Source organism: Podarcis melisellensis (assembly GCF_964234715.1).
Source record: "Podarcis melisellensis genome assembly, chromosome: 3".
NCBI classification, from domain to species: Eukaryota; Metazoa; Chordata; class Lepidosauria; order Squamata; family Lacertidae; genus Podarcis; species Podarcis melisellensis.
The window spans coordinates 61,539,197-61,553,566 of NC_138530.1; the positions used below are offsets into that span (position 1 = coordinate 61,539,197).

Genomic DNA, 14,370 nt, shown 5'->3' on the forward strand with positions numbered 1-14,370 from the left:
TGTATCAAGCATTCAAATAAATTGCCCTTCTAATCTTGAAAACAGGCCGGACTAAAATGAGATGACTTTTGATAGCCATCAGAAAGTAATGGATGCTAGAGGTTAAGGCCTTTATCTGCAAACAAAAGTGTATTAATAGTCTAACATCTTTACAAATGCTTCCAATACTAAAACTAAAAGTATTTTGTTCACAGTGCCATTGTTTATATAGGTAGCTTTCCCATAATACTTTGTTATTTCGGTATGGGATCAGTAGCGCCTTATATGTACAGGAGACACACATGTGCGAATATAAACAGGTCACAGATACAGTCATCAAAAGAGACATCTGGAAACATTTAAACTGTACAACTCTTCCCTTTTGGATTTGATAGGAAATACTGTTCTTGCAGTGAGAAGAATGCCAGTCTTTTACCTAAAGTGGCATAAAATGGTTAACAAAATGGGGCACCACCATGAAAAAGCTTTGTGTACACAGAATAACCTTACATCAAGGTTCTTAGATTCCTTGTCCAGTGCACCAAATACAAAAATTAAAAAGGCTTTAATTGTTTTAAATGAGACGCTTTTCTCTTGCATGGCCAGATGTCCTTCTGACGGTGCTGGTGGTGGGTTTTAATGTGCAGCCCAGCTGCCAGACTGAAGACTGTACATTGCTCTAAGCCGTCATTCACAAACACACATCACAGCATGACCCAAAGTGAATGCAATAGATAACCAAGAATGCATTGGTCTTGCCTGTATCCTCTAATCCTCTTATTAGTTGGTACCTGCCTACTGCCCCAGCTTCAGCACTACTGAAAAGCTTCTCATTCAAGCAGTTTGTGATCAGAAGTGATGAATGGCTTCAGATAGTAAGATGAGGAAGTGGGATTTGGCTGAACTTTAGGGCCAAACCCCAAAGTGGTGTAGGTTTAGTTGAGGAGGACATCTGTCGCTTTGGCTTTCCTCCCTGATTTCTTCGCTTCCTGCATTGTTGACCATGGCCCAACAGACCCCTTGGGGTTTTGTTCACTGTTGTGAAAGGTAGTAGCACTGCAGCAGAGTGCTAAGCCAGCACTATGGGGCTTCTTCATTTAAAGTCTGTTCTTCATTTTCAGTCATTGGGACTGTGTGGTCAGTGCTCCTGCTGCTGCTGTATTGCTTATGAAGCAGACTTCTCCACTTGGTCTTGTTCCTCCTCAGATGGTTCAGCATGTTTTCAGATAAGGGTGTGTTCCCAGTAAAGTTGGCCCATTCTTCAAAGAGTGGCTCTACAATGTAGGTCATGAAGCCTGAGGGAAAACACGAGGCAGAGCATATCAGCAGCTAAGTCAGCTAGGCCTTCCCGCTAGTACAAAGCTTGAAATAAAACCTGTGGACCATGTTTTCTTCAGCAGTGATGGGGGGGGCGGGGCAGGGGGAAGATGGCAACATTGGAGCCTCATGTAGCTTCAGGCCTTCAATTTATTTAAATTTAATGTAAATTTATGTTAATTAAGCTGGCAACACCACCAGTTGCTTCTACGTCAACTCCTTTCTTCTGTTTTCAGCAATGGAAATTGTCTAATAAAAAAGGGCAATGGTATACCACTTGAACTGTGTGGACTTGCCCCATGCAGAAGCTTGAATTAGTTGTCTAATCCAATTTTAAGTTTAAATTGTATTAAATTTGCATTTGTTTAATTCCTGCAGAGATGTTGACCTAGCTCATCTATTAGTGCCCTCTGTCCTGAGAGCTTATTTACTAGTTCAGGAGGTCTTAGGGCTACTTTGCACAATCCAGAAAAGGATATTACAATTGTATATTTTCATGGTGACCACTGTTATAATGTGAACAGGAACTGGAACTGAGAACTGCTGATAAACATCTGTTCAATGTCTGAAACAGTAATTAGAGTTGGGCCATAAATTGTTGCGAACACATTTCATGTGATGCTGCTACTATTATAAAAATATCAGACATTTATCTTTTTGAATTTGATCTCTGGGTACATTCATATTTAATTACTCAAAGAAGACAGACACCAAAACAATTTAATCTGTCATTGATTTTAACCATAGCTGGTCCAACTTTTGAATACCGCAAAGCTCAGAGAAAAGTAGAAGCATTTCTTTGAGCAAAACATTTAAAGGTTATAACTATCTTTTTTTATTTGGCAGGCACAGGACCAAAAGACAGAGGATTTATTTTTAACTGGAAAACAACCATTGAGTTATTCAACTAACGAGCCTTGTCCTTCAATTCTGTCCTAGACTTAAGAGGACTTTGTAAATAGTCTATCCAGGTTTGGGGGAGAATGGAAGTTGACTTGAATCATTTGAAAGAGGTGAAGGTAAAGTAAATCCTCCAATTGCCTATTCAAAATGTGCAAAACTGGGGTGCATCCCACCTCTCAACTTCACAGACACATGTGCTTTGATGTGTACAAAGGGGGAAAGGGGAAGATGTGGAGGATTCCTGGAAAACCACAAACAACTTGGTCCTGCACGAATACAGGATTTCAGATTTTGTTTCCTTGTTAAGTATTTAATTGAGGCTGTGTTGCAGAAGGTAAGCAACAAGGTTCATCTAGAGGTACTTCATGCAGCACCCTTTTTTACTGGGTTGGTAGTCATGAATTCTGTTTTTTTTAATTATAGCTAGTAATGGAACCAATGTCTGTCCCATTACACATAGATTTTTCTCCTCAGAACGCTGAAAGTGATTTGGAAACAGGAACACTGAGCATGGTGTCTACATTATATCTACTTTTCTGTCTGGTAAGGAGGCTTCAGTTGGTGTTGGGACTATTCTGTTTCTTCAAAATTTTGCAAAATGGGTTTTGACATAGCAACAGGACATGGGGAAAGAACTTTTACCACCACATGCAGCTCTCCATCTGCTGTCTGTTTCCAGCCTTAAAAATGTCTCCTTCCCCAATCCTCGCATTTCACTTGTCTGACAAAGCATCAGATCATGCGAGTGAAAGATTCCATACGGCTGATCTGCCCTGTATGTACTTTTTAGTTACAAAAATGTATATACTTTTTGTATATACTTTTTTGTTGCAGCTTAAATTGGTCTCCTGGATTGTTTGCAAAACTAATTTGACTTTGGGTAACTTTTATATAAATAATCTATTTGTACTTCACCATTTGGTTTATGATCAGGCTAATGATGGAAGGCATTGCATACTCACCAATTTGTATACTAGGTATTGTGTCTTTCTGCTGATTACAAAGAGGGCTTACTTCCAAGTCAAATTTCTTCTCCAGGTCACCTACCAGAAAGAAGGAACAACTTTTGAAGGCTTATCTGGGTGGTTGCGGTTCTTTTGTGTCTGTGTGATATACAGGACACAGGTTAACAAGAGTTTAGAAACATCTATTAATATACTAACCACGTTTGATGCTGTAAATGTGTGTGCAAACAAACAAAAAGCTTTGTCATTGTCTAGTACTCTTCCACTGCTGTCTAAAAGACACATTGTAAATAGCCTTTACAAAGCCATGCGTCCTAACAGTGCTATCCTAAAAATGTCTACCAGAAGCCCTGCTGGATCAGAGCAAAGGCCCATTAGTCCAGTGACTTATTCTTACAATATTTCTACAAACCAGGTACCTATGGAAGCCTGCAAGCAGGTAATGAGCACATCAGCACTCTCCCCATGTCTGCTGCTCCTCAGCAAACCTGTATGATACTGGAGGGTAGGATGCAGCCATCATTGCTAGTAGCCACTGGTCGCCTTATTTTCCATAATTTTATCTCTAAACCTAGTGTTCATTATTATATTTTGTTAATTCTACAGTTCAACTATGTGTTGCAGGAGGAAGTATTTCTTTTTCCCCTGTCCTGAATCTCCCACCATTCAGCTTCGTTTGATGAAAATGGTTTCTAGTATTTTTAGAACTTCTCTCTATCTACGTTCTCCACATGATGCATAATTTTATACATCTCTAGCATATCCCCCCTTCTCCACACTAAAAAGCTCCAAATATACCTTTCTTCATAGGGAAGTTGCTCCATCCCCTTTATCATTTTGGTTGCCCCTTTCTGAACCTTTTTCAAGCCCTTTCCACCTTTATAAGGTACAATCAAAACTACACAACATACCAAGTACAATCACACCATAGATATGTATGACAGTCTGATATATGTAAGGTTTCTCTCTCTCTCTCCATTTCTTGCCTCTAATATCTTCCTTGATTCTGCTTGCTATCCTCTTGGCTTTTATGGGATACTCAGAAGGAGGTCCCATTGAGTTCCATGGGATGTACTCCCTGGTAAGTGTAAATTTCCCCTAGGAAATTTTACTTAATCCTGGTTTGTGTCATTCAGAGTTACTGCGCTGAAGATTCTTAGACTCTTGATTTTCATAGATTAATGATTTTAAAATTTAATTTAAAACAACAACAACACATTTAATAGAGATTTTGTAATGACTTGTAACTTACCAAATTGTAATTTTGTATGACATGTTTGCAATGCCCTTTTGGAACAATTAGGACTATGTGAAGCTCAATGAATAAAAGATAACATGAAACCATGTGATCTACTGGCATCTCCCTTGGTGTGCCTGACAAGTGCATTCTAATCATTAGCAACTCTAATGACATGCACAATGCTCAAGATGATACCTCACTTTGGAGGCAAGTAGACATTTGTCCAGAACAGAAAAGTTTCTGAGTGAGTTGGGTTCATGTTGTCCTCAGATGTTATCTTCTGCAGGTGGTTTGTCACTTGTAAGGACTGCATTTTAAGATTCAGATATCTGAAGAAGTGTGCATGCACACGAAAGCTCATACCAAGAACTAACTTAGTTGGTCTTTAAGGTGCTACTGGAAGGAATTTTTTTGTTTTGACTATGGCAGACCAACACGGCTACCTATCTGTAACTGCATTTTAAGAATGATACATGCTTGCAGGCAAACTCAGACATCGTTGCCCAATATCTGGTAGGTAAAGGTAAAGGGACTCCTGACCATTAGGTCCAGTCATGGCCGACTCTGGGGTTGCGGCGCTCATCTCGCTTTATTGGCCGAGGACGCCGGCGTACAGCTTCCGGGTCATGTGGCCAGCATGACTAAGCCACTTCTGGCAAACCAGAGCAGCACACGAAAACGCCGTTTACCTTCCCACCGGAGCGGTACCTATTTATCTACTTGCACTTTGACGTGCTTTTGAACTGCTAGGTTGGCAGGTTGGCAATATCTGGTAGTCCAGCTAATTAAACAGCCTTAGTTCTATTAACTTACTTCTTCCCTTTAATCATAGCCACTTATTCAAGGAGGCCTGTCAGCATATTTTTGTGGGAGGTTTAAAGTGAGCACTGGGCACTGTGGGATAAGTAAATGCCATTTCCCATTAACAAAACCGGATTGAGTGACTGGAAACACAAACACAAAGTGAAATGTATGAGCCTGCTGACCTTGCCTGTAGAATTCCTCACAAACCCGTTCACTCCACTGTTTGCTCATTTCCCAGAGCCGGCAAGGATTGCAGATGTCTGCACACTTTAGCGCAATCTGGAAATAAGGACAAGAAGGTATGAATGACGCAGTAAAAGACACTGCACTCCATACACTGAAAACACATGTGTAGTATAGGCCTAATGTCTGTTGTGCCAAGAACACCACTGTTGTTTATGGGCACCAGGATTGCTCAGTCCAGTATTAAAAGTTTAATTCAGCACATTTTTGGGGAGTTACTAGATTTTTCATGAATAAGAATGAAATTGAAAGGGAAGAAACTTCAAATGAAATAAACACACACCTTCAAAAGTACCATCTAAAAGCAAGTGTCCCCCACTCCTAATAACCCACAGAATACTTGGGTCAAAATAATAATAATAATAATAGTGATGGTATAAAACAAAGTCAATTCTAGCCAATAGGCTAACATATAGAGTTCTGTTTTGCATAAAGCAAATACATTGTCTTAAATGTTAATTAACCGTTTTTATGGAAGGATTATTCTGGATCCAGGTTTGTCCATGGGAACCTTGGTACCTGAAAATTTCCAGAATGCTTCTGCAAAACCATATGTTTTTATTCTGCCATATATGATACATTGACTTTGGTATTGCCATTGTCATGATTTTCTGCTAGGCTCTAGAGATTCGTTACCCTGAGTTTCCTCCATTTGTCAGCTAAGTTTTCCCACTTTGTAACGTAACTTGGCTCCTATTCAGATATAGGTCAGATAACACACCCTTTAATTTCAGGTGCATAATAATTTTTAGCTGGTTCTGGATTTAGATTTGTAGATTGTTGCATGATATGCTATATACATCAGGGTACATCAGGGTAGTGTTTCCAAACTACCCTGAATGTTCCATGAGCTTCATTCAGGAGGCCCACAGCAGGTCTGTGAATCCAATCTTTTGAAAACTTTGACCAAAAATAGACGGAACACAAACTACTTGATATGTTCTAGCATAACTTCAGCTTTTTAAAGTTACTGATACCTTGGTAGTCCTTATATTAGCATTGCAACTTAATCATAATAAACATCAGTTCATTAATCATTTCATTAGCTCTTTCAATTAATTAGTCTAAATCTTGAATTAAACCTCATAAGATATTAATCACAAAATTGATCAGTTGAGCGAACAGCAAGAGCATTCATACTCAAACACTTAATTCTTGATACACTATTCATTAAGCAACCAGAAAGTGCATTACTCAGTTTAATCAATTTGCTCACTTCCAAATTTTACCCCCACAAGTTGTTCATCAACACCAGAATTTCCCTTCTGAGGTAGAATGCTTTAGCCTATATCCTTTGGCTAAAGATAAAATCAGGAAGACACTGTAGGGGAAGAATGCTTGAGTACCGTGCTGCGATCCTAGTGACTTATTTCATTGGGTGAGGGTATATATCAGGACAGCTGTTTTAAGTTGTGTGACTTGTTCTTTTTATGATTGCTAGGTGGCTTTATTCTCATTTCCCTCATCCCAAATACTGCTTCTGATCACACATGAAATATCTCAGCCCCTGTGAGGAGTTGTTCATTTTGTTGTCTCCTTTTATCTTTCATGCAAATATGGCTATGCCATGAACATGTGAAATACTATTTTGGTCAAAGAACATTAAGTACAAGGTGTGAGAGACTAGAGGCAAGATAGACAGGTAAGTCTGTAATTATGCTTCCGAAGAAGCAGCATCTGCTTCGTGATTTGTTCTTCTGACTCCTCCACAGTAGCAGCTATGTTAAGCAGTCTGCAGGCGGGCTTTCCATTTGAAATGGAATAATGATCTCAGCTTTTTTAAAAAACTAAAAGCTATGAAGTAGGAGGCATCTTCTACTGTCATTTCTTTTGTTAAGCAATCAGCGCAAGTTATATTTCAGGTTAATAACCATAATAGTGGGACCTTAGTCTGAAGATCCTATTACCTACTGCATTACAGCTAGAACAACCAATTTGAGTCTTTCTGAGCCTAAATTAGATTTGGCTTTGTCACTGCCCTCTGAAGAACAGCCAAGCGAGACGTGATAGGTAGAATGTAGCAGATTAGAAATATTTAGGGATGGCTTGGCATTCACTTCTAACAAAGTTAGGGGAAATGATTCTAGATACTTGGCAAAAAGAAGGGCTACCAGCTTCTTTTCTGGCAGGGTGCTCCTTTCATAAGATGCCTGATTAGCAGAAATTGCAGAGTGAAATGCTTCCTAGTTGGAGATACATTGATTGTCAAAGCTTCACCTGCTGAATTGTGCATGGCAGTCTGCTTAGATGTTCCATGCAGCACATTAGTAGTAGTATGCTGATAAGATAAATAATAAGGATAACTAGGTGCAGGACTGTACTGTATCATTTTCATAGTTAACCAGGAATATGCAGCATAATTCATTATAACTGAAGTTCACTGTTGTTTAAATAGCTTTAGGATACATCTCTCTGGAATAACTTTCAGTGCACACTTGAGTAAGAAAAAGTGTTAAATACATCTTTTCTGAGGAGCTACATCAGGTAAGTGGAGAGGAATAGCAGCACACTTTAACTGCTATATAGTAGCATCTAGCATCTCTGCTGCTATATTGGTATAAATATTCAATAAAATGCAATCCAGAACTTCTTCTATAATGAAAACAAAATGCATTAAGGGTGAGGCTTTATTTTGATAGAACAAGGGACTTGTATATTTTTGCTGAACTCTTTAGAAGTGGGGAATATCCTCCCACCGAAAATAAGTAGTTTAATTGCAGCTTTTTCTACTCAGACATCTGCAAAATCCATTTAAGATTTTCATGTGATGCCATTTATTTTTGCTGGTATTTCTCTATAAAGGGAAGATATTTAGAGCGGAGCTCTCTCAGTAACAGAGGCTGATGTACCTTCAGCCCCAAAGTTTACATGCTGCATTAAATGTTCCCATAATATATGCAGCCAGATCCTAGTTTAAAGCAACAGAAAATGGTTAGAATTTGGCTGGCATGCTGACATGTTTCCAGTCATCCCATGACCCTGCACATGGGAATTATTATGTTCCCATCAGCAGGACAACTAATTTTTGAGAAGCCTGGTTCCTGAAATTTGGTACTTGTTTGTGTTCAAGTGCTGAGAGAATCTCTTTGGAAAGCAAACTATGAATGCCAAAGTTATGAATCTCAGAGAGGAAAAGTAATATAAAATCCAACAGAGAAAAAATATAGGTGAAAAGCCCCCCACTGTGACTCTTGTAGGGAGCTTAGCAGATTGGAGAGAACCAAGGCATTCAAGTACTCCCCCACCCCACCCCAGTAACCAACATTGTTTATGATGCTCATTGCTAGAATAGTTAAACCTCAGCCATGTGTAACCAGAACCAGCATCACTTCTCATCAGCCTCTTTATCTTCTACAGTGGTACTTCAGGTTAAGAACTTAATTTGTTCTGGAGGTCCGTTCTTAACCTGAAACTGTTCTTAACCTGAGGTACCACTTTAGCTAATGGGGCCTCCCGCTGCGCCGCAACCATGCAATTTCTGTTCTCATCCTGAAGCAAAGTTCTTAACCCAAGGTACTACTTCCAGGTTAGCAGAGTCTGTAACCTGAAGCGTCTGTAACCTGAGGTACCACTGTACTCTACAGAAATATATGTACATTTAATTTCCTCCATCTCAGTTAATATTGTGATTTTTTATATGGAAATGTATAATACAGTGGCTGGGTTATATGTGCCCCACGGAACACAACCTCAGTGGTCTCACTCAGTCTAACTAGCCTAGGAATGCTTCCAGATGGAGGGCTTCTAGCACTGCCAAATTATTGCTCTTCTGCTGGAAGGCACAAGTTGACATGTCATTCACTGTCCACGTTTCCAGAGGTGTGGCACTTGTTTGGTGTCAGCATCTTGCTATGTTCTGTCTATACCACGATGGGCCATAGACCAGTGGGAAATATTGTCCCCTCCCCTTTACTGACTCCACATAGTCACCACACACTTTCTCTTCACATTTTGAAGCTGGTGCCTTTTGTCACCATTTCAGCACCCAGTTTTGAACTGGTGTGCATGCACTTTTTTTTTCATGGCCAGTTTTGACATTCCACGATAATACAATTGCATAACTTAAAAGAGTGCAATCCAGTGCAAGAGGATCATAGCCTTACTTTCAAGTACCGTATTTTTCGCACCATAGGGCGCACCGGACCATAGGGCACACCCAGTTTTTTTGGGGGGGGGAATAAAGGGGGGGGGAATTATTTCCCCCCCAGGCGCGGGGCTGGGACGGGGGAAGCTCAAGCTTCCCCCGACCCCAGCCCCCAAACAGGCAAGTCTCCTCGAGCCATGGGAGCGCTCCCGCTGCTTGCGGAGAGGTCCGTGAAGCCTGGACGCGCTGAGCTCAGCGTGCGCAGGCAAGTCTCCGCAAGCAGTGGGAGCCCAGCGCTGTCCCCCGAGTTTGCGAGGCTGGCGACAGGGAGGAGCAGGCTTCTCCCCCCCACCAGCCTTCTAGCCAAGTCGGGGGACAGCGGGATGGCGCACTGCGCCTCTCCCGCTGTCTCCCGAGTTTGTGGGGCTGGCGACGGGGAGGAGCAGGCTTCTCCCCCCCGCCAGCCTTCTAGCCAAGTCGGGGGACAGCGGGAAGGGCGCGCTGCGCCTCTCCCGCTGTCTCCCGAGTTTGTGGGGCTGGCGACGGGGAGGAGCAGGCTTCTCCCCCCCGCCAGCCTTCTAGCCAAGTCGGGGGACAGCGGGATGGCGCTCTGCGCCTCTCCCGCTGTCTCCCGAGTTTGTGGGGCTGGCGACGGGGAGGAGCAGGCTTCTCCCCCCCGCCAGCCTTCTAGCCAAGTCGGGGGACAGCGGGATGGCGGCGTTCCGCCTCCCCGCTGTCCCCCGAGCTTGTGGGGCTGGCGGTGGGGCTCTCCTGAAGCCTGGAGAGCGAGAGGGGTCGGTGCGCACCGACCCCTCTCGCTCTCCAGGCTTCAGCGAAAGCCTGCATTCGTACCATAGGACGCACACACATTTCCCCTTCATTTTTGGAGGGGAAAAAGTGTGTCCTATGTTGCAAAAAATACGGTAAACATTGCTGTGTTTGGGTTCTAGGTCCTTCCTTTTTCTTCACAACCCAGCTAGCAATTTAATGTTTGCCTTTTCTAGGCAGTTTGGCAACTAGAATTTTGTTAAATTGTAATTGTGCTCTTCATATACCGAAAACTTAAAAGTGCAAACAGCAGTGTGTAGAGAGTGAGAACAACTCCCTCTAGGAGAGGCAGCAATTTAATTAGGGAGTTTTTAAAGAAAAGGGGCTATGCAAGGACATTACAGCCATCTTCTCTCAACCAAGCAATGCATTCCTTAGTTCCCTTTCTGTCCCAGGCATTCTAAAAAAAACCTTGCAAACAGAGGATTCCTTGCAACCAGAGAAACTGCTCTTTGTAATTAAGGGGCCAAACAGTTGTGCAGTTATAAAAAGAGGAAGTAATTAATTAGGCTGAGCCTTAAAAGAAGTCAGAAAAGTAACACCGGGAATCTTTTACACTACAGTGATGTTCAATAGTTGCTGTTCTGTTGCCTTCTTTCCCTGTTGTCTCCTCTAATGTTTCAAAACCGATGCCTGCTTGTTTAAATGGCTTTCAAGAAACAAAAAGTCAACACTGGTGAGAGCTTGGCTAGCTTTTACTTGGGTGCACCAATAAAAATGCACGAACTGTAACACAATTGTGTTCTGATCTTTTAAAATCATGTAAAAAAACAAAACAAAAAACCAGCACTTTCAGCCTGAGACAAGTGGACTGAAGCCATACCAGATTCCATCTGGAACACACCTATTACGTTTATTCAAAAGTAAACCCTGCTGTTTTCAATGGAACCCCCCTCCCCTTCCTAAACTCTAGGCAAATAGCTAAGGAGAGAGAATTCCCCTTATCTGCAGTGCAGGACATGAAATGGCTTTGCAACCAGAAATGTAATGGCATCTCTAGCATGTCATTTAGCTTCCCAGAATCAACTCCCACTGTGCCTCAGTTTTACTTTTTTCCTGTCTGCAACTGCAGAAGGAATGTGCTGCTATTCCACTCCTTTCATCATAGATTTTTTTAGGAGATAGGTAAAATGACAGAGGTAGTGCTGGGAAATATAGGAAGATTACAGGATGATGACTGCATTGTTTAGCCCTTCTGTTAAACATGAGTAAACAGGGTATATCACTTGCACAATAAATGCCTCCACTGGGAGCAGCCTAGGTAGAATACCCCAAATGCTACACATATTCACAAGCACATGTTGCCCCTATATCAATCTTGATGTAACTATATGGCGAGGAAAGCTCTGCTCCATAAGTAGCAGGAGAGAAGTGGTATGCTGTTCCCCTGTTCTGCATGTGTATTACAAAAGGACCCGACAGTTTGTCAAGCCAATCCACACATTGAATGTATGAATACACACACACACACACACACACACACACACACACGGGTTATGTGTTCACAGAAAGAGGTAGGAAAATCTTTACATTTACCTGAAGCATAAAATGCCTATCGGGAGCATCCTCCATTTTCAAATCCTGATTTTTGAGATGAGCTTTCAACCGGATCAGAAATTCGTTCTGCCTGTTGATGTCTGTTGCCAAGATCAGGGAGCCCAGCTGCTGTTCAATATCATGCCTGTAATTTAAAAAGGAAAAGTGTGTTTTGAGCAAGGCATTATTAATACCTCTTCATATCATCTCTCCTATCTTCTGGTGTTTGGGGATGCCAATCCTTATTTAGCACATCCGATTTAATGCACCATTGCTGAACTCACTTTGGTATACTTGTTCACAATTATGCTCCAAAAGTTTTCTCCTCACTCCCAGAACCAAACACTCTGAACTGGTTTAGCAACTATCAACCCATGACCACTAACTGCATCCTGGTAATTGGTTAGAATCGCTCAATTACTTAATTGTCTCTCTCATCATAACGAGCTCAAATAGCAAGTGGTGAAGGAAAATGTATGGCTTTCCAGAGAAGCTTTTTGAGACTTTATGGCAGTGATGGCCAAACTTGGCCCTCCAGCTGTTTTGGGACCACAACTCCCATCATCCCTAGCTAACGGGACCAGTGGTCAGGGATTATGGGAGTTGTAGTTCCAAAACAGCTGGAGGGCCAAGTTTGGCCATCACTGTTTTATGCTGACTTTATTTGCAGCGGGATGTTTTACATTGCCCTGGTCCAAGGTAGAAGGTTCCTATTCATGTATGCCTCAAGTGGTTATTATTATTGATTTTTTTATTGAATTTATATACTGCCCTATACCCAAAGGTTAAGTGGAATGTAAACAAAATAAGGTAAGCCAGTATTTTTCTCTTTGGTCTGTCTTATTGGCTGTTACTTTAGTCAGACAATTAACTGTGACATTATTTTGTCCATGAAAAATAGAAGGATGGGAGATTTTTTTATCCACAATTCCTCCCCCCTACCGAAATTTGTTCCCATTTCTAAAAGTATATTGTTTCATAAAATGACTTAGTAGCACAGCGAATAGATTAAGGCAGAGTCCAAAGACTAAATATTGGCATGTTCAGCTCAAATGTATGAGGAAAATTAAGCTATTCTAGTGGGTGTGGGCAGCACAAAATTATCTTGCAAAATTACTTTGGGGTCAGAGGTGGCAGCATATTTCTCCTTTAATGTGCTTTGCTGTCTCTGGCTGTTTTCCCCCAGAATGCCCTGGCTTGCAGTTCAAGAACATTATTTAGAAATGTTTAATGCACAAAAGAGCACCCACAAGGGATGTGTGGTGGTGATGGCCCAAGAATAATAAATTTCTGGGTAATTTTGAGAAAATACAATAGCAGTCACTGATTCTCTCTCTCACACACACACACCCAAAATTTGCCAAACACTCCCTTCCATCACTGCAATTGTTGAAATGGGAACTATGTTTCATCTCAGATACAAAATTTGTGTTTGTGTGTGTTTCAGCTGAACCCTAGAATGCATGCAATACCAGTCAAACTGGGCAATTTTAATGTAATTTTACTTTTTTCAGATGGCTATCCCTAGGATGCATATTTTCTTTCATTCACATCAATACTCTGTATACCTCCCTGTACGCAGGGGAGTTACGAAGTTGTCAGAGTCAAAATTTTCTGGAAAATACCATGTTTCTTAAGTTTCCTAGTGGATGGTGCTTACCTCTCTTCTGTTGGCAGATGTGCAAGCAGCCTTGACTCTCGAAGCATGCCTATTGTAGATCTCCAGTGATGATTTTCTAAAACAGAGACATTCTGGAGGAGGAAACAAATAACCAAAAAGATTGTCAGCCCAATGAAGTCCATATGAATGGAGGAACAGGCATCAGTGCATGTTTCCCTAACTGAATGGGAAACTGCACAGACCAATGGGTTGCTGCATGAATTATTCCCCGGTCCTATTCACCAGTCAGGACTACATTGCTCCAATTACACATTTGAACCATTGTACATCAGTTGTTTGGAATGAAATGGGTAGCAGGTCTCCCTCCTTAGCTTTACCAGTATAACAGCATCATGAGTCCTCAACTAACTAATGTAATTCCCTTATGCATGTGTTAATTTTGTATGTTAGTTCTGGTGCTGCTATGATTAACGCTGACTGTACCTCGTGATCTATAATGACAAGGCAGGAAAGCAGGAAGAAAACAAGAGCTCATGTTTTCATTTGTAATTGCCTATGAAAGTTGGAGGCAAAGTCTGAGCGATAACGAGGCGTTTTTCATAGTGGGAACTGTGGTTCCAAGGTCCTTGTCATCATTGTTCAAAGCTCCCCTGCTGTCCTTGTGGCATCAGGGGCTCAAATCAGAACTTTGTACTTTGGGAAGCAAATTATGGTACTTGGTACATGCTGTTCCCATCTGGAAATCTCCGGTCACAAAAGGCAGCTTTGTCATGCATAAATGATGGAATGTACTAGAAATAACACATTTTCTTCTGGAATTATTCATGCAACAACCTTATTCCTGTATGCG

The 14,370-nt window shown here is 41.5% G+C and overlaps 1 protein-coding gene across 4 annotated transcripts in view; it reads right to left on the minus strand.

The window, feature by feature from the left end:
• Nucleotides 1-110: 110 nt before the first annotated feature.
• The window catches only part of PDE7B (phosphodiesterase 7B), a 155,849-nt gene continuing 141,589 nt past the window's right edge, over nt 111-14,370 (minus strand). For all 4 annotated transcript variants that reach the window (XM_081907192.1, XM_081907190.1, XM_081907191.1 and 1 more), the window contains 5 exons: nt 13,560-13,651; nt 11,900-12,044; nt 5,391-5,487; nt 3,162-3,242; nt 111-1,274 (listed from right to left, as the gene is read on the minus strand). In XM_081907192.1, the coding sequence (XP_081763318.1) occupies nt 1,060-1,274; nt 3,162-3,242; nt 5,391-5,487; nt 11,900-12,044; nt 13,560-13,651 (630 nt within the window). In that variant the 3' untranslated portion in view covers nt 111-1,059. The remainder of the gene's footprint in view (nt 1,275-3,161; nt 3,243-5,390; nt 5,488-11,899; nt 12,045-13,559; nt 13,652-14,370) is intronic.